The 22,952-nt window shown below is 38.1% G+C and overlaps 1 protein-coding gene across 1 annotated transcript in view; it reads right to left on the bottom strand.

Annotated features, from left to right (window-relative positions):
• Window positions 1-7,375: 7,375 nt before the first annotated feature.
• Window positions 7,376-22,952, bottom strand: part of sec24b (SEC24 homolog B, COPII coat complex component) — a 42,233-nt gene continuing 26,656 nt past the window's right edge. The window contains exons 16-24 of the mRNA XM_036127092.1: window positions 21,611-21,769; window positions 20,587-20,760; window positions 19,868-19,978; window positions 16,868-17,043; window positions 15,213-15,350; window positions 14,876-14,980; window positions 12,181-12,273; window positions 11,581-11,684; window positions 7,376-8,266 (exon numbers count right to left, since the gene is read on the bottom strand). Coding sequence (XP_035982985.1) covers window positions 8,152-8,266; window positions 11,581-11,684; window positions 12,181-12,273; window positions 14,876-14,980; window positions 15,213-15,350; window positions 16,868-17,043; window positions 19,868-19,978; window positions 20,587-20,760; window positions 21,611-21,769 — 1,175 coding nt within the window. The 3' untranslated portion in view covers window positions 7,376-8,151. The remainder of the gene's footprint in view (window positions 8,267-11,580; window positions 11,685-12,180; window positions 12,274-14,875; window positions 14,981-15,212; window positions 15,351-16,867; window positions 17,044-19,867; window positions 19,979-20,586; window positions 20,761-21,610; window positions 21,770-22,952) is intronic.

Raw genomic sequence — 22,952 nt, 5'->3', positions numbered from 1 at the left:
TGTTTACACCCCACCGCTATTGAGTCAGAAACAGTAGCGAAGACATAAAATCAATGATTTGAGGATAGAAACACACACAGTCCAGATAAAAGGCAGTTTATACACTTGTTGCAAACATTTAGGCGACCGCCTGCTGTATTCACACACTACGCTAAATGTTTTAGTGATTATTTGGAACAGTAGGTTCAGTAATTTCCTCAGGAAGTCTGCAGAAAATGTTGCCGTCTGCCTTCCCTGATGCACGCAGTCGTGTCATTCAGAGACTTTGGCTTTTAAAATGTGGTAGAGATGCGTCTGACGCCTCATCAGATACTTTTTCCATTACATGGTTAATAGCTTTGGTTTATAATGTATTAACAGAAAACATGAGGTTCACAATATTCTAACAGCTACTGAATATTTTGATGCTATGCAATGCAGAGGCATGCTGGTTTACGCACCATGTCGCATTTCAACAGGATAGGAACAAGAAAACTGTTTGCTTCCATATTTTTCAGTTCGGCCCTTTCTTGAAATCACACACGCATCCGTTGAGAAGGTTTCTCAAGACGGTTAGAGAGGGGGAACAAAGCTTGACGGCGGGAAGCAGCTTTCTGACTCAGTCTGGAGCTCCAACCAACACAGAGGCAGCAGAAAGCTTTGAGGAGCTGTACTTTCATCCAGGGTCTCTTACGTAACGCCGCGGTTTTGTGCGTCCAGCATCAAACGCCGGGGCCCCTCACAAGGTAACTACTGTTGGGAAGCAGTAAATCTCCACTGATGCTTCAGGCCAAGTACAACAGACCCAAACCCTTTTCTTTTCTTTTTACAAAACAGCTAATGCAAAAGTCTGATAGATGAAAAGACCCAGACCCAGAGAATACCAGAGTTTTCTGAGCTCTGATCTGAAAAAGCAGCATTAAAAAACAAAACTGTTGCCACCAAAATTCTTTGCAGTGACGCAAATGTGTTTTGCATCTTGAGTCTTGATTGCAAAATGTTTTTTTTCTTTTTTAGCTTAAACAGTTTTGTAACAACAATGCACAAAGTTATCAAGATTGTATATATGAGCACAGGTGAGACGTGCCGTGCTGGCATCATTCTTGTTCACCCTCTACACCGCAGACTTCTCCATCAGCTTTCCAGGTTCCCACCTTTACAAGTTCTCTGATGACTCTTCCATAGACTCTTCCATTCCTCACCAGCTTATTCAGCCTCTTTCTGTCCCGCTCTGCACTGCCAGGAGCCCAGCAGACGACAGCGTAGAGGAGGGCTGAGGCCACCACAGAGTCATAGAAGGTCTTAAGCAGAGGCCTGCTCACTCCAAAGGACCTCAGCCTCCTCAGTTTACAGTCTCTCAGATGCACACCCCTAAGCTACTTCCAGATGCAGCTGTACTATCATGCATATCGCATAGTATCTAAAATTGTTCCGTACAGACTTCTTTTTTCCACTGTGAGCTTGAAATGTCCATCTATTTTACCTGAGTATGCCATATTATCCATATTTACTTTGGCATTTATTTATTTTTTTACTTTTTTTTTTGCCATTTCTGATAAAGAGCTAACTTTAGAACAGATTAGTTATTTTTCACGACTATAAACTATGTGTAACTATGTGTTTTCTCTATTGAACTGAGGCACTTTTGGCCCTCCCTATTCTAAAAAGTAAGCCGATTTACACTCAAAGCAACATTTGTGGAGTTGCTGCTTGTCGACGTTGCGGGAAGATAAGTGGAGCATCTCATCTCTGCATAAAACCCAATGTGCTGCAGAGAGAGAGCTCGCCTCCATGCAATAAGCCGGTCTGCAGACTCTGGGATGATGTATGGGAGCGTAATCCTGGCTTGACTGGTGAAAAGCAGCTTCTATGTTCATCCTGTAAGCAAACAATGGGGTATTGTTGTGCCGGATATACCTCAGATACTTGAGGCCAGAAGTCAAAATAGGGAGAAAAGTTCCTTTTGTAGTTGGCGAGGGAAAATATTTGAGTCTGTGGACAGATAAGAACCTCATGTGCCTCGTTTCCAAGCCTGCACTCCTCCTACTGAGCGCCAAGAGCCAGATTTACTGGATGAGCGTCTGTGTTTTGTCTTTATTCTGCGGATTCAATTAGCAGAGTTCATCATTTGAGGCCGAAGCACAAAGTTTGACGTTTGCGTGAGCGCAGACAAAAGCCTGAATTCCTGACAGCTGCGTGTTTTAAGTATCATTCATGTCCTCAGCTGTCAACGCGTCTCTTTACGGCCACGCCTCTTTGTGACGAACAAACAGTCTCGTTTGCTCAGCTTGCCACAGAAACACTGCGGCCTCCAAACCGTCAAGACTTTTCAACCGTGAGGACCGGAAGAGAAAAAAAAAAAAAAAACGGGAGTCCAGCCGAGTTTATTCTGAGAAGATCAGAAGGATCTGCAAGTCGAACAACTCCAGAGAAGCTCAATTCAGAGACTTTCTGTTTGTTTGATTTCATTCCTAACCATACACTGCAAAAACGGAACTAAAGGAAAGTAAAATGTTCTTAAAATGAGTGTATCTGTCCTTATTATCTGTCTAATTATCTTATTTTAGGGGGTCAAAATACTCATTCCATTGGCAGATATTATTTACCTGCTCAAATCTAGGACAAAAACACAAATTTTAAGAACATTTTACCTATTTTTAGATCCGTTTTGCAGTGTATTTACTGTCATGCTGAGAGATTCAACGTAAATCTGAATATTAACACAATATTACAGACATAAACCCCTAAAAATTATATTGGTTTTCCTCCTAAAAAGAAAAAAAAATCTCTTCTGTTCCCAAAGATTCAAGAAAGGCAAGACTTTCCTGTGCAGGATCTAATCTGCTTCATCCTTGGTGGATGGTGGACAAGTCCATATTTTGGACAATATATATTTATCCTAAAGCCATAACCAATTCTGTTCAGTTTATTAATATAGAGCCAATTCACAATCTCTGTGAGAACCTGTGTTCATCTGAAGTCGTTATATAATCAATCCTGTCATTTCCCATTCTAATCTAATTACATACATTCTGATGCAATCCTAGTTATGACAGTGCAGTCAAATTGAAGGTTTTACTACCAATGATTAAAGATTTATCAGCAGTTAGACCCAAATATATCCAATAATCTTTTATTTTACCAGCATGAACCTTTGGAGCGGCTCTGCCAGGGCCGACAGAGACCTAAGTGAACATTTTCCTCTGATTATTGACAAGGGTAGAAATAATTTCTTACTGACCATTCTTTGTTAAAATCAAAATGATCAGTATGTTATGCTACAAAAACACAACATACTGATCATTAGTTACGGTAACGTTATCTTGATTTTGATACAAGGACTTTAACAGAACTATCCAATAAATACTTTGATTTATAAGAGCTTATTGAGCAGAATCTTAAACCTTTTTTTCCAGTTCTGCTCTTTATTTTTTATCTTTATTTGCTTTACAAGCTGTCTCCAGCTTGCCAGCACTAGATATAAATCATTATTTCCTTTTTGCGAAATACACCACGTTGTCGTGACTTAGAAAGAAATACCTGAAATCTAGTGGCCGTTTTTAATAATTTAATAAAGCTGTTTTACCTGTCAGTCAGATATGTGATGCGTGTGCGTAAAAAATGAGGAAGGGTTAGATCAAAAGAAGTTGCACTGTGTGTAAAAAGCCGTCGCCAGAGGATGATTAGTATACGTAAGTCAAGTTTTTACGAAACAGGTCGGTCCAGTAAAGACCGGTCACAGGAAGTGGAAGGACCTGTGCTTTATCAATGCAATGTTGGACTATTGGTAATTTCTCTATAAAGCTTAGGCACAATGCCTGAGCAGCACCAAAAACGCCATCAGTCTCATAAAATAAACTATATCAGTTCTGAATCTTTCAGAACTGCTAATTCTCTTCATCTGTGAACTGCAGACTCCAGAAAAATGTTTTATTCTCAAAGTAACAACATTAACACTTCAGTTAAAATTTAATGACCAAGCAAGGCCTTCTGCCGTTTCCGGAAAGCCATAAAATATCATAAATGTAAAAAAAAAAAAAATAACTTTCAGTCCAGTCGGAAACCCAACAAACAAGAAATTGATTCAATCTTCTGTTCTCCGCTTGTACACCTGTTTTTCTTTTTGTTTTGTTTTTCAATGTGACCTGGTATGGAAAAAAAGTGCTTAAAAATAAATTCCAGTGGTTTTTTGGCAATAAGTTAAGGGTTTATTGGTGTCTGGAAAATAAATGAGCCATTTAAAAAAAAAATCTCTTGTTTTTAACGTCACAATCTGCAGCCACTGCCCCTCATCTGGCAACGTAAGTAAAACTGTAACATACAAACATTTAACACAAGACTTTTATATCACATCTTACATTGAAATTACGATTATTATCGGAATAATTCACATCCACAACTTAACACTGGCTTGGACACCAAAAAAATGAGGATATAATTCCCTTACACTTACATTTACGTTGGAAGTGGGAACTAGGAGTTGGGAACAGCGTAACGTCAGAGTTAACAACGTTCTAATTAACTCAGTCAAAGAAGCCGGGATTCCAAAAATCAGAAAAACAAAAGGTTCAGGATTCCAATACGGCGACAGCCAGGAAAGTTTTCCTCGTAGAACAAAACATGAACGGCATTTAAGCATGAATAATCACCAATTATCAACAGCACCAATTCACAACACATGTCACCTCTAGACCTTTTATAAAGTTAAATTCAATCAAATCCTCCAGGTTGGTGAGAAAGTTTCCTCTCTAAGGAAACCCAGCAGGTTGCATCAAGTCTCTCCAAGCAGCATTCACTCCTCCTGAAAGAGCGTAGAGCCACAGTGGACAGTCGTCTGCATTGTTGATGGCTTTGCAGCAATCCCTCATACTGAGCATGCATGAGGCGACAGTATACATGTATGACATGTCTTGGTCAAAAATAGCACAAGTTTTTTTTTACTTTATTACCAGAGGACTATTTAATGCTTTCCAGACTAAGTGATTAAGAGGTTTGTTTCCTAAAGAATCTCGTCCAAAGACAAAAACGTCATATTGGAATTTAAAAAGGAGAAAATGTAAAGTCATCAAAGGTTTTATGTCTTCAATGCTTGCAGTCTACTTACCTTCTATCCATCTTGGCTAGACTTCAGGAAAATTAACCAAATTATAAGAATAAGAAATTGGGTGAAGTCTATGTCCCGACGGTAAACAGACCCAAAGCAGGAAGAACTGACTGAACTGCAGCTCCTTGATGTTGGTTATTTGGATTGTGTTTGCAGTGGCTGTGAAAGTACAGCTGTGTGGGCACACAGATGGAGCGGAGGGTAAAAAAAAAAGTAAAAAAAACTGGAGTTTAAATTCAGCAGGAGGGACACAGTTATGACTTATCTGCTGTTTGATATGAGACTGTTGATGCATCTGAGTTTACGTTCTGATGTCCACGTCGACAACCTGGCATCACTCGTCTGTCAGATCCATCTGACCTGATTTTCCCCTCTTAACACGTCGGCCCAGCGTGTTTTATCTGAACACGGTTTTAGAAAACATGAAACGTCCTCCCTCTCCACTTCTGCAGAGGGGCTGGCACACCGAGAGCGTGACCGGAGGAAATATCTGAGATACCCAGGGAGCAGTTTTCCATGCAGACGGCAGCAGGCGGACCATATGGGAGCCAGATCTGTGTGTGTGTGCGTTTGCTGCAGACTTTTAATCCACTCGGCTAAAGAAAACAGTCGATTCAGTCACTCCGGGGTTCTGCTAAGACGGTCCGATAGCAACAGCAACGTTTCCTTTCACTGCTGTTTTGACTGCATTAGGTCTGGATGTCTTACTTTTTTTTCTAAGGGAGGACAGAAAACATGATTATTTCCAGTAGTTTGTTTGATCAAAACCGATCACCATTAAGTTTTGTGTTTAGAATATTTTCCTTTTTAAAAATCAATAATCACACTGCAAAAATGGATCTAAAAATAAGTAAAATGTTCTTAAAGTTAGTGCATTTATCCTTGATTTGAGTAGGTAAAATGGATTATCTGCCAATGGAATGAGTATTTTGACCCCTAAAATAAGATAATTAGCCATCCTGCACTTGAAATAAGATGATGAAGATGAATTGTTCCTATTTTAAGTGCAAAAATCTTATTCCATTGGCAAATAGTCTTATTTACCTGCTCAAATCAAGGACAAATACACTGATTTTAAGAACATTTTACTTATTTCTAGTTCTGTTTTTGCAGTGCACCCATTATTTACGCTTTAGAGATGGACAATATTTTATCCACCTAAAGTTCAAAGTTTTTTTCCTTTTACAGGCCGTAACTATGAAGTTAGTTTTTATTCTAAAGCAAAGGGACTCTGCATTCGTCAGACTCCCCGAGTCCCAGAAGACTTTGAGGGTTTCCAACTGTTTTTATATTAAAACCTGCAAGATGGAAATGACGAAAAACGGAAGCAGCGGAACGGAAACCTTTCCAACACAAAGAGCCTAAACCTTTTTACTGCCGGGTCGTAAAATCGTTTTACTGCTGCCTGGAAGCGAATGTTCGGCACCTCGCTGGAGTTAGTTAAAGACATACCTGGTAGCCGGATCCGTTTGTCGGGGCTTTATTGTAGCTTCAAAGGGTAAATAATGCAGCTTAGATCTGATTGAGCCTTAAGCTGGGAGACGTTGGCAGCACTTAATTTAATTTAATCTACTGTAGAGTTAAACTAAAGACAAAAATAATGTTTGATAAAAGAGGATTTCTGACGATCCCGCAGACTAAAAACCTTCAAAAAGGGAATTTCTTCATTATAACCTCCAGTTTTATGTTTGGTATCATTTATTTAATTGCATTTATATTGGAAAATCTTACTTCAGTGCATACATTTGTATATTTTTTTATTTGGAGAAGCAAAAACTTGCAATCCTTTAAACAAATTCAACTTTACAGTTGATCTACGACGCTGAACTGGAACAATAAAACTGCCTCTATGTTTACAGATTTCCCTGTTCAGAAATCCTGAGTCAGATTTCTAGATTTGCAGCATCAGGATATTTTATATTACTTGTAATTGCATAGCAGATTGAAGACAAGAGACTAAGGATGTACACTGAAGGGTAACTTATTGGTTTAAACAACTACTAAATATTTGGGGAAAATAATTTCTAATTCTAAAAACGAACTTTTGATTTTTTTTTTATCCAAGCTGGAGTAATTTGCCATGAATTTGATTTGACTGCAAGCCTAAGAAAAAGGTAAATTAAAAAGTAATTAGAGGTCAGAAAGGTTAATATAATTAGGGAAAATCCAATGAAGAACAGTTTTATGTTTTCTTTCTGAAGCTCTGGGAAGTCTGGGAAATCCAAATTTGCCTTTTTAAAACCACAAACCCAGGAATTAAATCATTTACTCATAAAAAAGGAGGTCGAGATCTTTTTTTTTTTGTTTGTTTTTATTTAATAAGCTGGTTCATAAATTATCGCACATAAAAGATTCTTTTCAGTAGTTACAAAGTGGATATCGATCTTAGCGTCTGAAAAAATAAAATCAATATGAAGGAAATGGCGAACAGGTTGAAGTTTGTGGTGTTTGATGAATCTGGTGTCCACTCGGCGGATCGGAGAAGACGGGAAAATTAAGAAACAAACAAAAAAAAACAACATCCAACCCGATCATGTTCTCAGACGTCTAGCAGCGGACAAAACCGACACATGCTGTTTGGATTTCAAAGCTCATGCCCAATTCTTGTTCTACGGTCTCCAGTGTGTTTAAAAACGATTGGAAATGTAAAATATAGGCGAGGAGTTCATTTCAAACAGAGAAAAAAAACGAGAAAAAAAATTAAAAAAAGAGCACAGGCTACATGTGAGGCTCACAAAAAACAAACTGAACTAAGGAAGTGGCATCGCCACGGCTCGACTGATTCCTCTTCCTCCCGGGATCGGTGGATCGAACCGCTTCAAAGACGCAGACTTCTTCACCCGGTGAATCAAACCCTTATAATATCTTTTAAAAAAAAAAACTTCTCTCCTTCTCTCTTTCTGACAATTAAACAGCTGAATAACAAACTTCCATGATGGATTTATTTACCGAGCGTGTCTGAAGGACGGAGAGGACTAGTTCACGCTCGACCGGGCCGACGTCTCCTCTGCCATCCGTGTGAGGGAATGTAATGTCTGCAGGTTTTCTTTTCTCAGCGGGACGGGAGCCTACTTGGGCATTTGCTGCTGAATGTGCTGCAGGAACTCGTGGTAGGATGAAGCCGAGTCGGACCGGTCCTCCACCAGGTGCTGGAACAAGGTGGCCTTGGCCGAGGCGTCGTCTCTGCAGGAAAAAAGAAACCCAAAAAGTGTGAAAGACGGCAACATGCACACTTACCATCTACCTGGCAACTTAAAACAAGTTTACATTTTATTCAACTGCTATAAAAACACTCTTTATTCATTTCTGAATAATCCAAATTTTAACTTCGGGATGTTGAGAGAAACAATTCAACATATTTACAAAGTCTCATGTTTTAATGAATTATTGGCACGTCTGACAATTACAATAAAATGTTAATTAATTAGTTATTTTATTTATCCTTTACCTTTTTACTTTAGTCAGAGAGTTTAGAAACTTTGAACTGCTACACCTGACTTTCTGTTTCCCGTTAAAAGGCGTTTAAAGCAACACAGAAAGCCAATTCTTATTAATAAATTTCTAACGAGGAAATTATTAATAGTGAAAGATGGTGGAGATTCATCACAAAGACGATTTGATATCATAACAATCTAGAAATATTCTATAAAACAATGACCAACCCCGCTGTAAGAGAAGCACAAACTTTAAGTCAGTAAAAACGACTGCAGTGATTAAAACATTTCAGGATTCCTTCCTGAAGGGATCACATAGTTCACACTGCAAAAACAGAACTAAAAATCAGTAAAATGTTCTTAAAATGAGTGTATTTGTCCTTGAGTTGAGCAGTTAAATGAGATGATCTGCCAATGGAATAAGATTTTTGCACTTGAAATAGGAACAATTCATCTCCATCATCTTATTTCAAGTGCAGGATATCTAATTATCTTATTTTAGGGGTCAAAATACTCATTCCATTGGCAGCTAATCTCATTTACTTGCTCAAATCAAGGATAAATACACTAACTTTAAGAACATTTTACTTATTTTTAGATCCGTTTTTGCAGTGCAGCTTTCTTCTCTACAGCTGCCGTGGATTTACGAAGCAATCTAAAGCAAAACCTTCCAGTCAGCAGAAACTCAACCCGGTCGCCTAAAACTTTTGCTTTGTGACACTTTGTCGGGAAGCTCCTACTCAGAGGAGGCATAAAAACAAGACCTGAACTCGGGCTGTAAGATGAGTTTTCATGAACCCAAATCTGTCCTTTCGCACAGGGTTCCCACACCTTGGTGAACATCAAATTCAAGGACCTTTCAAGGACTTTCCAGGACCATTTTCCCCAAATTCAAGGACCACACGTGCCGGCATTTACCTACTGTGACCGCTGAATAGGTTATCATATTTTAATACAATGCAAATTCAATAAAAGACTAAACGGCATAGAAGTTGTTGGGTCAGAAGCAATGCAAGAAAGTGGACTTAATTTATAGCCTACATTGATATTGATCATATTCATAGCCTACATTTATATCCACAGTACATGGCTATGCCATACTACATTACATTTAAGATGTACAATAGCCTACCGCTTCATGGAATTTTTGACACATGAGTCGTCATCCGTGTGAACTTTCTACCCCACAAAAAAATTCAAGGACTTTCAAGGACAAGGTGTTTTTTTTTGGCTATTTTCAAGAACTTTCAAGGGCCTTGAATTTATTTTTTCAGATTCACAAACTTTCAAGGATTTCAAGGACCCGTGGGAAGCCTGTTCGCATTAATTTGAACAAAATCCATTCCAGCTTTGCTGTCGTTTCGCATTGCCACACAAAAACCAACTGGAACGCCACACGGGCCGTTCATCCTGACATCAGTGGCGTAAACATGTGGTTGGGCAACAACGCCGCACCGCAAGCAGCTTACAGAGCTGAAACAATGCGTTCCCAGTAGAAGTTGTTACCACTACGCTCCACCAGTGACCTCACTCTGTTTCTACTCTGGAAATAGACTTCAGTCGACCTTAGACCCATCTCTTCTACAAGAAACGGTCCACGCCCAGTTTCTGTCGGTCTCTCCCTTGTTTCATCATAAGAAAACAAGGCAGAAAATGTATGAAATCATATTTAAAAAAAACAAAAAAAAAAAAACAGCCTGAAACACAAACCCTCCAAGGAGTTGAGGAATCTGATCAGCATTAATGTGGCTCAGACACAAACTGTGACCTCTGCTAAAGAATCTCCATCTACTCTAAATGCAGAAAACATGCAAAAAACTGGGTTCTAATATCTAATAAGTTCCCCGCTTTGTTCTTTGTACTACAGAGCTCAAACAACAAAGATCACGTGGCTAGCACCGTTAGCATGTGCGGGAGGCTGACTTGAAGCTATTCTGCTGTGGGCACATAAACACGCGGCTGGTCTGTGTTGCGCAAGTTCCCGTTTCACAAGAGCAAGTTCGCAATTCAGTTCCCACAGATCCAGACTCACCAGACTCACACATACTTTATAAAAAAAAAAAACATGGAGGCAGAAGATTTTGTGTCAATTATAATTGTCTCAGCATCATCCTGTTTCTGGGATGTTATTTACATCGGTTTAATTCTGATGTGTTGCTAAAATTGAGCAATTTAACCAAGATCTTCTATATTTCATTGAGATTCTGCGTGAGACAGTAAAAAAAAAATAAAAAAATCATCGACAAGAAGTGGAAGGAAAGAAACATATGGCACTAATCCCTTTTACCAAATACAAATCTGAAAAGTGTGGCCTGCATGTTTTCAGCATCCCTTTTATTCTGATACCCCCAAATAAACCAGTTCAACTACCTCCATAAGTCACCTGCTTAATGAAGATACGACTAATACTAATACTAATACTTAAGCCAAATCCAAAAACGCTACAAACAAGAGGAAAAAACATTACTCTAAGTGACACATTGTTTCTGCCATGAAGCATGGTGGAGGCTGCATCATGCTGTGGGGATCATGCTGAGGGGATCCAAACGACTGGATCCCCTCATCAGCATTTAGCCATCGAGCTCTGCCCAATAACGGGACGTTCATTTGATTCAAGAGTGCTGGATCAGGGCTGCATAGAAAACGTCTGATGTAGGCCGATCCCAACGAAGGTTATCCCTCCAGCAGGACACCGACCTTAAACATAGAGCCAGAGCTGCAAAAGGACCATTTGGATCATGTGTTTGAGTGGCCTAGTCAAAGTCCAGACCTGAAAACACTCAGAATCTGTAACAAGACCTTAAAAAAAATAAAATAAATATATGTTCAGAAACAGTCGAGACCCAATCAGCCATTTCCCTAAAAGACGGGCTGCAGTTAAAGCGGTGAGAGGTGAAATTAGGGGTTATAAACACACTTTTGCATTCAGTCAAAGGGAGGTGATTTTGAATTTGACACAAAAATGCATGTAGAGATTAAAAAAAAATGGCCGTTTGCTGGAGAAAACGGAAAATAAACACCCTGATTCATGGGGGCCAGCTTGGTACAGAGGGAGATGCTTACTTGACGAGGTGGATGGGCGAGCTGAAGGCCCTGTTGTCCTGCAGCCAGTCGAGGAACGCCCGGACCCGCTCCGACAGAGGAGTCTGCAGCTCAGGAACGCGACTCTGAGCGTGACAGGGAGACAGAGACGGGACAGCCAGAGCGTCAGACAACACCGGTCCTACTGAGATTCAGACAATGTGGATTCCCGCCGTCACGCGGGACGCACAAAGCAGTCGACACAAACATTCCTGCGGCTGGAAGCGCGGGTGTCTAGGTGGATCCGGGACTAATCGTCCCCCATTGTTGCAGAAATAAAATGTGCAGCATAAACAAGCGGCTGACATGTGCTGTTTGTTCAGGGTGTTGCCGTCGCGCCCGCGGTGAGGCGGTTACCGAGCTTTCTAGGTAGCTGCTGTTTGTTAAAAAAAAAAAAAAAGGGCAGGAAAGCTTCAGCAGCAAATCCGTTCTGCTGCTACAACTTGTTTTATTTGACAAGGCAAACAGAAAAAAAAAAAAAGCTAATGAGTCATTTTTTTTATAAAAGAAGTGATGAATTGCAACATTCAGCAGCGAGTTCATGCGGTGCTGCATGGTGACGGCTGACAGCGTCGCACTGACCATGTTGGGCGGTATCGAAGCGTAGTCGGAGCAGCCCAGAACGTCTCGGATGAACGTTTCGCTGCAGCATTTGCTGATCCACAGATAAAAGACCTGGAGAGAGAGAGAGAGAGAGACAAAAAAAATAAATAACACAGATTAAAAAGAGAAAGGATCAGAACTGATGGTTCATATGTATTATTTTGCAGAGCTTGGCAAGAAAGCCTTTATCTATGTATGTAGGCGCATAGATATATGTATATATTTAAGTATATAGATATGTTTATATATATATATATATATATAGACCACTAAGAATGTAAATGAGACATTTACATTCCTATTTCCTTTTTTGTATTTTTTTTGGTATTCTTTTGATCCATTGTATATATGAAGATTCACTGTATATAACTGAATGCACCATCCCTACTCTGCACCTTCTGTATGAGCCGATGTGACGAGTGAATTTCTCCATTGTGAGATCAATAAAGACTATCTTATCTTATCTTATCTTAATAATAATAATAATGCATTCAGGATTCCAGACTTTTCTCCGTTGGTTTTCAGACATACGGGAGATATTGTGACGTTTAAAGGCCAAATCTCGTCATTTTAGAGCAGGGGTGTCCAAACTTTTTGCCATGGGGGCCAATAATGTCCCGTAGAAAGTACTCAGGGGCCACAAAATTAAAACCTTTTTTTAATTAGAATGGCAAAAATCTTCCTTTTTTTTCCATTTTTACCTGCTCAACAATAAACTAAACACACAAATACTTGAATGAAACAAGCAAATTAGTCTGATTTCTGTACAAAAGGGATCTGTAAATTATTTTAGATGTGAAGCATAAAAATACTATCGCAGGTTCGCCCAGCAAACAATGTCCAACTAAATTGGGTAAATCATGTTTTTCTGTTTTCTTTTTTGTGTCTTTCCAGCAACAAGAAGTGGATTAGTTTGGGCTTACTCGTTATTTTACAAAGTTAAATAAATGGGTGCATCTGAGTCCTCCTTTTGGTAAAACGTTGTGGTCTTATTTACTATTGACTTAAATTGAAAGCAAAAAATATGTCTGATAAAGGATTAAAAAAAAGGTTGCTGCACCTTATATTTTCCCTTTTAAGAAGATTTTAATTTGTGCTTTTTTATTTTTAAAATGCCTCGTATCAGTGAAAATTGCCCAACTTTTTAAAAGTCAACCATCTGAACTGGCAAAACCAAATTTAAGCCACTCTTGAACTGGGATTGAAGGCCGCCCAAAATCATTCAGAGGGCCACAAATGGCCCCCGAGCCACACTTTGGACACCCCTGTTTTAGAGAGAGAAACCAAAAGAAAGAAATAGAAATAAACCACAAAAATGCCTTTGCGTTTTTTTTCAAAGCGCCCAAGCAATTTAAAAACACACTTTTCCTTAAAAATAGTCTAAGCCAGGAAGGCGCTACCATATTAGGACAATAACAGCATCAGTGGCGGCACTTTCTGGATATATCTCCCACTAATCGCAGAACAGATTAATCTCTGGACTCTGTTACATCGAGTGGATTCTGGCATCTTATTGGCAACAGAAACCAATGAAGGGAAAACATTCGCTGCAGCAATCGTCTGAGCAGGAAACGTAGCCGAGCTTCATGGAAGTATACGCAAGAAAATAAGGAAGGAAGGAAGGATGTCTCCTCAAACGAGGACAAGCTTCCCCTTAAGTTTGCAGATGACCCAGTTTTAATCAGCAGGACTGCACTGCAAAAACGGAACTTAAAATAAGTAAAATGTTCTTAAAATTAGTGTATTTGTCCCTGATTTGAGCAGGTAAATAAGATGATTTGCCAATGGAATAAGAGTTTTGCACTTACAATAGGAACAACTCATCTCCATCATCTTATTTCAAGTGCTGGATGTCTAACTATCGTATTTTAGGGGTTAAAATACTGATTCCATTGGCAAATAATCTTATTTACCTGCTCAAATCAAGGACAAATACACTCACTTGAAGAACATTTTACTTATTTTTAGATCCGTTTTTGCAGTGTGTGACAATAACCTGCTGACATTAAATGCTCCAACGACCAAATGTCCACCTTAGAACCTCCCTCTACTGACACCATAAAAAAGTTTGAGCCACGACTTCAACACGTCTGCCATCTTTACAGACTGAACACTTTTAATGTGGACAAAAACACTGACGGTTTTATTCTACGGGTCTTTTATTGACTCGATCTGAACTTTTTTGTATTGTTTCCCGGTACGGTAAAGCAATACATTATGCTAATGCTAGCGGACCTAGCAGGCGGCGGGCAAACAGCGCAGTGGAAGGTTGGAACATGAATGGACGAGTGCGCCACCTTTTGGCCAGGAGGAGTTAAACTAGTAGCTATCTCCTTTAAATAATGATAATTATCTTGCATTGACTTAAAGCTATAAATGATAATCCTGTTCAGAAACACTTATTTATCCTTCCATCCAGTAAAAATACATTATTTATTCAGGAAAAAAGGTTAAAAATGAGTCTCAGAGATGCAGGCCTGTAAAAACCTTAACCAATCCCTGCAGTTCAGCCTGAATGGCAGGGAAAAATAAAATATATACCTTCTTCCCAAAATGGTATGAAACAAGCAAGGATTTGAGTGAAAATTAAGACCACAGAGGAGAATATAAATAAACGTGGGCTTGTTCAAGACTCCAGATTGTTGCAGTTTAGCGAGTAACGAGCGATTCTTACATTCCCACAGTCCATGAGGAACGCGCCGTCTCTGCTAAGCCTCTCAGCAGACAGATGCAGCAGGTGAGGCTGAGGAACTACAGTATCGTTCAGATGGAGCGCCCCCTGCAGGTCACACACAAAAACACGGCATTTCATCCTGTGTAACAGAATACTGAGACAGACTGTAGTACAGACTGTTTAATATATGTTTTAACACTACAGAGTCAGTGTGCCAACTTCCCATTTCTGCTGTAAAAAAAACCCAAAGCACGGAGGGAACATGAACAGATTAAAACGTAACGTCCATGGGATTCTTAATGAGGCAGGAGAGTTTGCTGAGGTGTGTGAATCCCACCTGGTCCGACATGTTGTCCAGCCTGTACAGGTCAGGATGAAGCATCCGCATCAGCTGCGGCAGCGGCTGCGTCTTAAACTCGCACATGGCAAAGGTGCGCTCGTCGAGCCGGGTGCTGGTGCCCGTCCGCAGGGCTTTCTGGAACGAGACGCAAATATTAATTAGTCACGTGTCAGTCCTCGCCTCGTTAGGATCGATGGATGGATGGATGAGTATGTTGAAGGGACTGTTGAATGGAACAACGTGTCGAAATATGGACGAACGAATTAATAGATAAACTGAGAAGTTTGGCAGATGGATCAAGGACAGACTGATGGGAGAGGCGGCAGATTGTTGGAGGGAGAGACAGTTTGAAAGTTCAACACCTGGATCGATGGATGGCACGTCTATTACCGTATTTATATGATTATAAGGCCCACTTAAAAATCCTTTAATTTTCTCAAAAATTGATTGTGCGCCTTATATCTGATTACCGTTGTGCTTACCGACTGATTTTATGTGGTAGAATGCGATCAAAAATCTGTTCAAATGTGTAAGTGTGACTTTGGTGATCCACTCAGTGGATATTAGGAGCATTACGGTAAACTGTGTCAATACCTTGAGAACCCCTGAGCTGTCTACAAGACTGCCTGACTGTAATGTCTGAACTAGAAGTGCATTTTGCGCCCAGAGTACGCGCTAGCAACAATAAACCTAGTAAGTTAATTCAATATAAAAGTAACGTTTATTTTGGCTTATGTTAGAAACAGGGCAGTGTAGTCCAGCTACTCTGTCCTCCCAATAGAGACGGATAGCTCTCCCTCTCAGGAGACAACTGTGAACGCAGAGGAGCTCACTGCAAAAAACAGAACTAAAAGTAACATTTTCTTGTAAGTAGTATATTTGTATTTGATTTAAGCAGCATTTTACCCCTAAAATAAGCTAATTAGATATCCTGTGCTTGAAATAAGATGGAGATGAATTGTTCTTATTTTAAGTGCATAAAATCGTATTATTATTATTATTATTATTATTATTATTATTATTATTATTATTACTATTATTATTATTATTATTATATTATTATTACTATTATTATTATTATATTATTATTTTTATTATTATATTATTATTTTTTTATTATTATTATTATTATTATTATTATTATTATTATTATTATTATTATTAATAATAATAATAATAATAATAATAATAATAATAATAATAATAATATATTTTATTTAAAAGGCGCCTTTTTGGACACTTAAGGTCACTGTACAAAAATTAGATAAAAACACACCAATGTCAATAAAGTCAAAAACACAGAATAGGGACCGTGTTTGTTATTTGGCAAATACTGCTGCTCAAATCAGGGAAAAATACACTAATTTCAAGAAGCTTTTACTTACTTTCAGTTTCTTTTTTGCAGTGCGGAGTGATATTACACACTTGGGAATAACATTTAATAATAATATATAATCCGGTGCACCTTATGGTCCAAAAAAAACACGGTAAGGTAAATTGATGGATCAATTGACAGGTAAATAAAGAGGTCTAAATGGAGCAGCTACTTTCTAGAAATGTAGAAATTAAACATGTAAATAGAAAAGGGAACAGGGTTTTGTTTAATCAGACCTTTACGATGCCTGCGCTCGGTTTTTTTTTTCATATCCCACCTGTTTGAGCAGCGCCAGGATGTAGAGAGGGAAAAGACGCATGGCTGCGGGGACGACAACTCCAGACTGCTGCAGGTTCGACACGCTGCTCTTGTAGGCGCTCACGAAGTCCATGACGGCGTTGACCAGAGCGTCGCGGGCGTCTGACAGGCTGGAGGATATGGACCGGTCGATGGCTGGAGCACAGACGGTAGAGCAATAAAAAGACGGAGGAGGGCTTCATCAGAGGGAATTAAAACCTGCGATAATGACTGTAATAGAAACTAGAGATGGACGTTACGGCTCACTGCAAAAAGGGAACTAAAAGTAAAGAAAATGTTCTTGAAATTAGTGTATTTTTCCTTGATTTGAGCAAATAAGTAAGACTAGTATTTTTACCCCTAAAATAAGATAATTAGATTTCCTGCACTTGAAATAAGATGATTTGTACCCATTTTAAGAGCAAAAATCGTAGTGTTATTTATCTGCTGAAATAAAAGGAACAATACATTTCAAAAGAATTTTACTTCTACACTGCAAAAAGGGAACTAAAAGTAAGTAAAATTATCTTAGATTTAGTGCATTTTCCCTTGATTTGAGCAGATAAATAAGAATATTTGCCAGTGGAATGAGTAATTTTACCCCTAAAATAAGATAATTAGATATCCTGCACTTTAAACAAGATGATTTGTACCTATTTTAAGAGCAAAAATCTTATTCCATTGGCAGGTAGTGTTATTTATCTGCTCAAATCAAGGAAAAATACACACATTTCAAAAGAATTTTACTTCTACACTGCAAAAAGGATACTAAAAGTAAATAAAATCTTCTTGAAATAAGTGTATTTTTCCTTGATTTTAGCAAATAAATAAGACTAGTATTTTTACCCCTAAAATAAGATAATTAGATATCCTGCACTTGAAATAAGATGATTTGTACCTATTTTAAGTTCAGAAATCATATTTCATTGGCATGTAGTGTTATTTATCTGCTCAAATCAAGGAAAAATACACACATTTCAAAAGAATTTTTACTTCTACACTGCAAAAAGGGAACTAAAAGTAAGTAAAATTATCTTAGATTTAGTGTATTTTCCCTTGATTTGAGCAGCTAAATAAGACTAGTATTTTTACCCCTAAAATAAGATAATTAGATATCCTGCACTTAAAATAGGTACAAATCCTCTTATTTCAAGTGCAAAAATCTTATTCCATTGGCAGATAGTGTTATTTATCTGCTCAAATCAAGGAAAAATACACACATTTCAAAAGAATTTTACTTCTACACTGCAAAAAGGAAACTAAAAGTAAGTAAAATTATCTTAGATTTAGTGTATTTCCCTTGATTTGAGCAGCTAAATAAGAATATTTGCCAGTGGAATGAGTCATTTTACCCTTAAAATAAGATAATTAGATATCCTGCACATGAAATAAGATGATTTGTACCCATTTTAAGTGCAAAAATCTTATTCCATTGGCAGGTAGTGTTATTTATCTGCTCAAATAAAAGGAAAAATACACACATTTCAAAATAATTTTACTTCTACACTGCAAAAAGGAAACTAAAAGTAAGTAAAATTATCTTAGATTTAGTGTATTTCCCTTGATTTGAGCAGCTAAATAAGAATATTTGCCAGTGGAATGAGTCATTTTACCCTTAAAATAAGATAATTAGATATCCTGCACTTGAAATAAGATGATTTGTACCTATTTTAAGTGCAAAAAATCTTATTCCGTTGACAGGTAGTGTTATTTATCTGCTCAAATCAAGGAAAAATACACACATTTCAAAATAATTTTACTTCTACACTGCAAAAAGGGAACTAAAAGTAAGTAAAATTATCTTAGACTTAGTGTATTTTCCCTTGATTTGAGCAGCTAAATAAGAATATTTGCCAGGGGAATGAGTAATTTTACCCTTAAAATAAGATAATTAGACATCCTGCACATCCTTATTTATCTGCTCAAATAAAAGGAAAAATACACACATTTCAAAAGAATTTTACTTCTACACTGCAAAAAGGGAACTAAAAGTAAGTAAAATTATCTTAGACTTAGTGTATTTTCCCTTGATTTAAGCAGCTAAATAAGACTAGTATTTTTACCCCTAAAATAAGATAATTAGATATCCTGCACTTGAAAAAAGATGATTTGTACCTATTTTAAGAGCAAAAATCTTATTCCATTGGCAGGTAGTGTTATTTATCTGCTCAAATCAAGGAAAAATACACACATTTCAAAAGAATTTTTACTTCTACACTGCAAAAAGGGAACTAAAAGTAAGTAAAATTATCTTAGATTTAGTGTATTTTCCCTTGATTTGAGCAGCTAAATAAGAATATTTGCCAGTGGAATGAGTAATTTACCCTTAAAATAAGATAATTAGATATCCTGCACTTGAAATAAGATGATTTGTACCTATTTTAAGTTCAAAAATCATATTTCATTGGCATGTAGTTATTTATCTGCTTAAATCAAGGAAAAATACACACATTTCAAAAGAATTTTTACTTCTACACTGCAAAAAGGGAACTAAAAGTAAGTAAAATTATCTTAGATTTAGTGTATTTTCCCTTGATCTGAGCAGCTAAATAAGAATATTTGCCAGTGGAATGAGTAATTTTGCCCCTAAAATAAGATAATTAGATATCATGCACTCGAAATAAGATGGAGATGAAATGCTCTTATTCTAAGTGCAAAACTCTTATTCCATTGGCAAATAGTCTTATTTAGCTGCTCAAATCAAGGAAAATACACTAAATCTAAGATAATTGTACTTACTTTTAGTTCCCTTTTTGCAGTGTAGAAGTAAAAATTCTTTTGAAATGTGTGTATTTTTCCTTTTATTTGAGCAGATAAATACTACCTGCCAATGGAATAAGATTTTTGCACTTGAAATAAGATGATTTGTACGGATGGACTAACATGAGTATTTTAACAGTAAAACTGACACATATGAATGTCTGTGAAACAGCGGCTGTGTAAATGAATTAAAAGCTGAGAGGTTACGCTGTGGACTCACCCATGTTGGCCAGCAGACACGTTATCGCCTGAACGTCGGCGCCGGCGTAAACGTCACTCAGCTGACTGACGACCGGCAGACAAAGAGTGTGGACTCTGATGCGCCTCTTTCCTGCAGTCACAGACGGAGCATAAAAACTATTCAAACAGCTCCACTTTAACAAGAAGAGATTCCTGTATCTTTTTCCGGGGTGAGCAGGGGGGTTCGGCTTGACAGGGTGCTTGCTCTATATATTTTATTTTTTTTCCCAAGACCTTAACTTCATGTACTTGTATACTTGTGTGCCTACTGCCTACTTCATTGGTTGAGATTGTACAAACTGTGTTTATTAGAAATGTTAATTTTTATAGGCTAGTATTCAATAAACAAATGCATTATTCACAGTAAATTATGCTTTTACTGATGAAAACGTTTCAAAACATGAAAATCACAAGTACATGAATTTCACATCAAACAAGTGTTTGATTCCATTAGGCTAATACAGTACGTGACCAGTTAGTAAAATTATAGTTTTATAGCCTACCTTCTTATTTCTCATTTCACAATGCCTTTGAGCATACTGTAAAATTCTTCCATACATTTTTTCCCATACTTTATTAAGACTTTAACACAAAATTCAAGCCTTTTCAAGGTCTGGAAAACAGTGTTTCAAAATTCCATACTTATTAAGACTTTCAAGACTTGCGCAAGCACCCTGCTCGAGCAGGTTTTGGGTTTACCTTTGCTGGACGTGTAGAGCAGAGCAGCCTGGAAACAGGCCAGAGACGAGTCGGCGAGAGAGTCTTCGATCGACATCTGGACCGCGAAGGCAGAGTCCGGGTTCACATTGGCCAGGGACAGCAGGTCGGTGGAGCGCACGAAGAAGTTACCGTGGAACGTGTGGATGGATAAGCCTGAAAGACCGACGTCTGGGTTTAAAAGTGGCCGCGGATTTCAGAAAAGGAACATTTGAATGCAGGGTTCCCACACCTTGGTGAACATCAAATTCAAGGACCTTTCAAGGAGTTTCCAGGACCAATTTCCTCAAATTAAAGGACCACACGTGGCGGCATTTACCTACTGTGACCGCTGAATAGGTTATCATATTTTAATACAATGCAAATTCAATAAAAGACTAAACGGCATAGAAGTTGTTGGGTCAGAAGCAATGAAGGAAGTGGACTTAATTTAGATCATATTCATAGCCTACATTTATATCCACAGTACATGGCTATGCCATACATTACATATAAGATGTACATTAGCCTACCGTTTCATGGAATTTTATGGAAAAAAATGCAGCATTGAAATGTTCAGAATTATATCAATTTGTTTCACTTACTTTCATCTTTGATTAAGCTAGTTGTTGACTTTGACTCTGAAAAGTCGCTAAATATACCGACAAAGTCGCTGAGTTGGCAACACTGCGTGAATGTAACCTATTGGACGCACGTAGGCCTAAACCGTAGCCTACCAACTAACGAAGAAGAGCGAACGTACTTTTGCAAATTAAAACTCTGCGGAATCAACATAACTTTAAAAGATTGTGTGGTAGTAAAATAATGACACATGAGTCGTCATCCGTGTGAACTTTCTACCCCACAAAAAAACTCAAGGATTTTCAAGGACAAGGTGTTTTTTTTGGCTGTTTTCAAGAACTTTCAAGGGCCTTGAATTTATTTATTCAGATTCACAAACTTTCAAGGATTTCAAGGACCCGTGGGAACCCTGTGAATGGGGCCGGACGAGCCAAGTGTGCGGTACCTTTAGTGCATCGTATCCTCATGACCGCCTCGAAGCCGATCTTCCTGGTGAGGTAACGGTCCAGGTCCCTCTGGAACTTCTCCAGCTGCGCCGGGTTGTGGACGCAATGGAAGGAGGGGTAGTAAAAGACGCTGCCCGCAGAATACTTTGAGACGCACGCTGAAAGAAAAACACATCAAAACCCAACGCGTTCAGAGCGTAATCTGCTCTTTTCCTGCAACGCCTACAGTGAGCTTTAGGTTTAGATGCCAACAGACAATCGTAACGCGGTCGGTCCTGGAAAAAGGATCAAAAGGATAAAGAGAAAACTACAGGACTGTCTCAGAAAATTAGAATATTGTGATAAAGTTCTTTATTTTCTGTAATGCAATTAAAAAAAACATGAAATGTCATACATTCTGGAGTCATTACAAATCAACTTAAATATCGCAACCCTTTTATTGTTTTAATATCGCTGATTATGGCTTACAGCTTAAGAAAACCCAAATATCCTATCTCAAAATATTAGAATATCGTGAAAAAGTATACTAGTAGGCTATTCAACTAATCACTTGAATCGTCTAATTAACTCGAAACACTGCAGGGTTTCCTGAGCCTTGAAAAAACACTCAGCCTGGTTCAGTAAACTAAATCACAAGTATGGTAGTGGTTAAGAGACGACATAAGATTCTCACAGTATCTGGTGTACTGACCAGGGTTCCTACAGCATAAGGCAAGTTAAATTCAAGACTTTTTAATGCCACTTGAAATAAAAAGTTAAGACCAACTTCACGATAAACAAGATAAACCTGGTTGCGACAACTTCACCCAAATGTTTATTTTAAGATAAAACATTACTTTCTGGCCCAGTAAACATATTTAAAATTTTGAAAAACATTCCATATAGGAAAAAAGCTAAAAACACAAAAATATATCTATATATCTGTAATTTGTAACAACTACTGTACTGAATTCACAAAATTTGTTTTGTTCCCTACTAAAATAAACTATAAAACCACAACATAACCAGTGCCAACTCTTTTCCGCAGCTATGGTCCGGCCGCAACAGTTTTTATTGGTTCCGCTATCGGGACGGGACCAATAACGGTTACATTGAGCCTTTCGGTAAATTTAAAAAAATATATAATTGTGTCAATAATTTTACTATTTGGTAAGGATTAAAAAAATAAAATCCTAATTAAGACCCAAGAAAGACTGATTTAAGACATTTTAATGCCAATTAAGGCCTTAGTTTTATGTTACAGAATTCAATGCCTTTTAAGACTTTTTAAGGATCCGCGGGAACCCTGACTGACCGTGGCATTACTGTCCTTGATTGGCCTGCCAATTCCCCTGACCTGAA

This window comes from Fundulus heteroclitus, chromosome 23, assembly GCF_011125445.2.
Source record: "Fundulus heteroclitus isolate FHET01 chromosome 23, MU-UCD_Fhet_4.1, whole genome shotgun sequence".
NCBI classification, from domain to species: Eukaryota; Metazoa; Chordata; class Actinopteri; order Cyprinodontiformes; family Fundulidae; genus Fundulus; species Fundulus heteroclitus.
The sequence above is the reverse complement of the archived record's forward strand: the minus strand, read 5'-3'. Positions and strand labels throughout refer to the sequence as shown.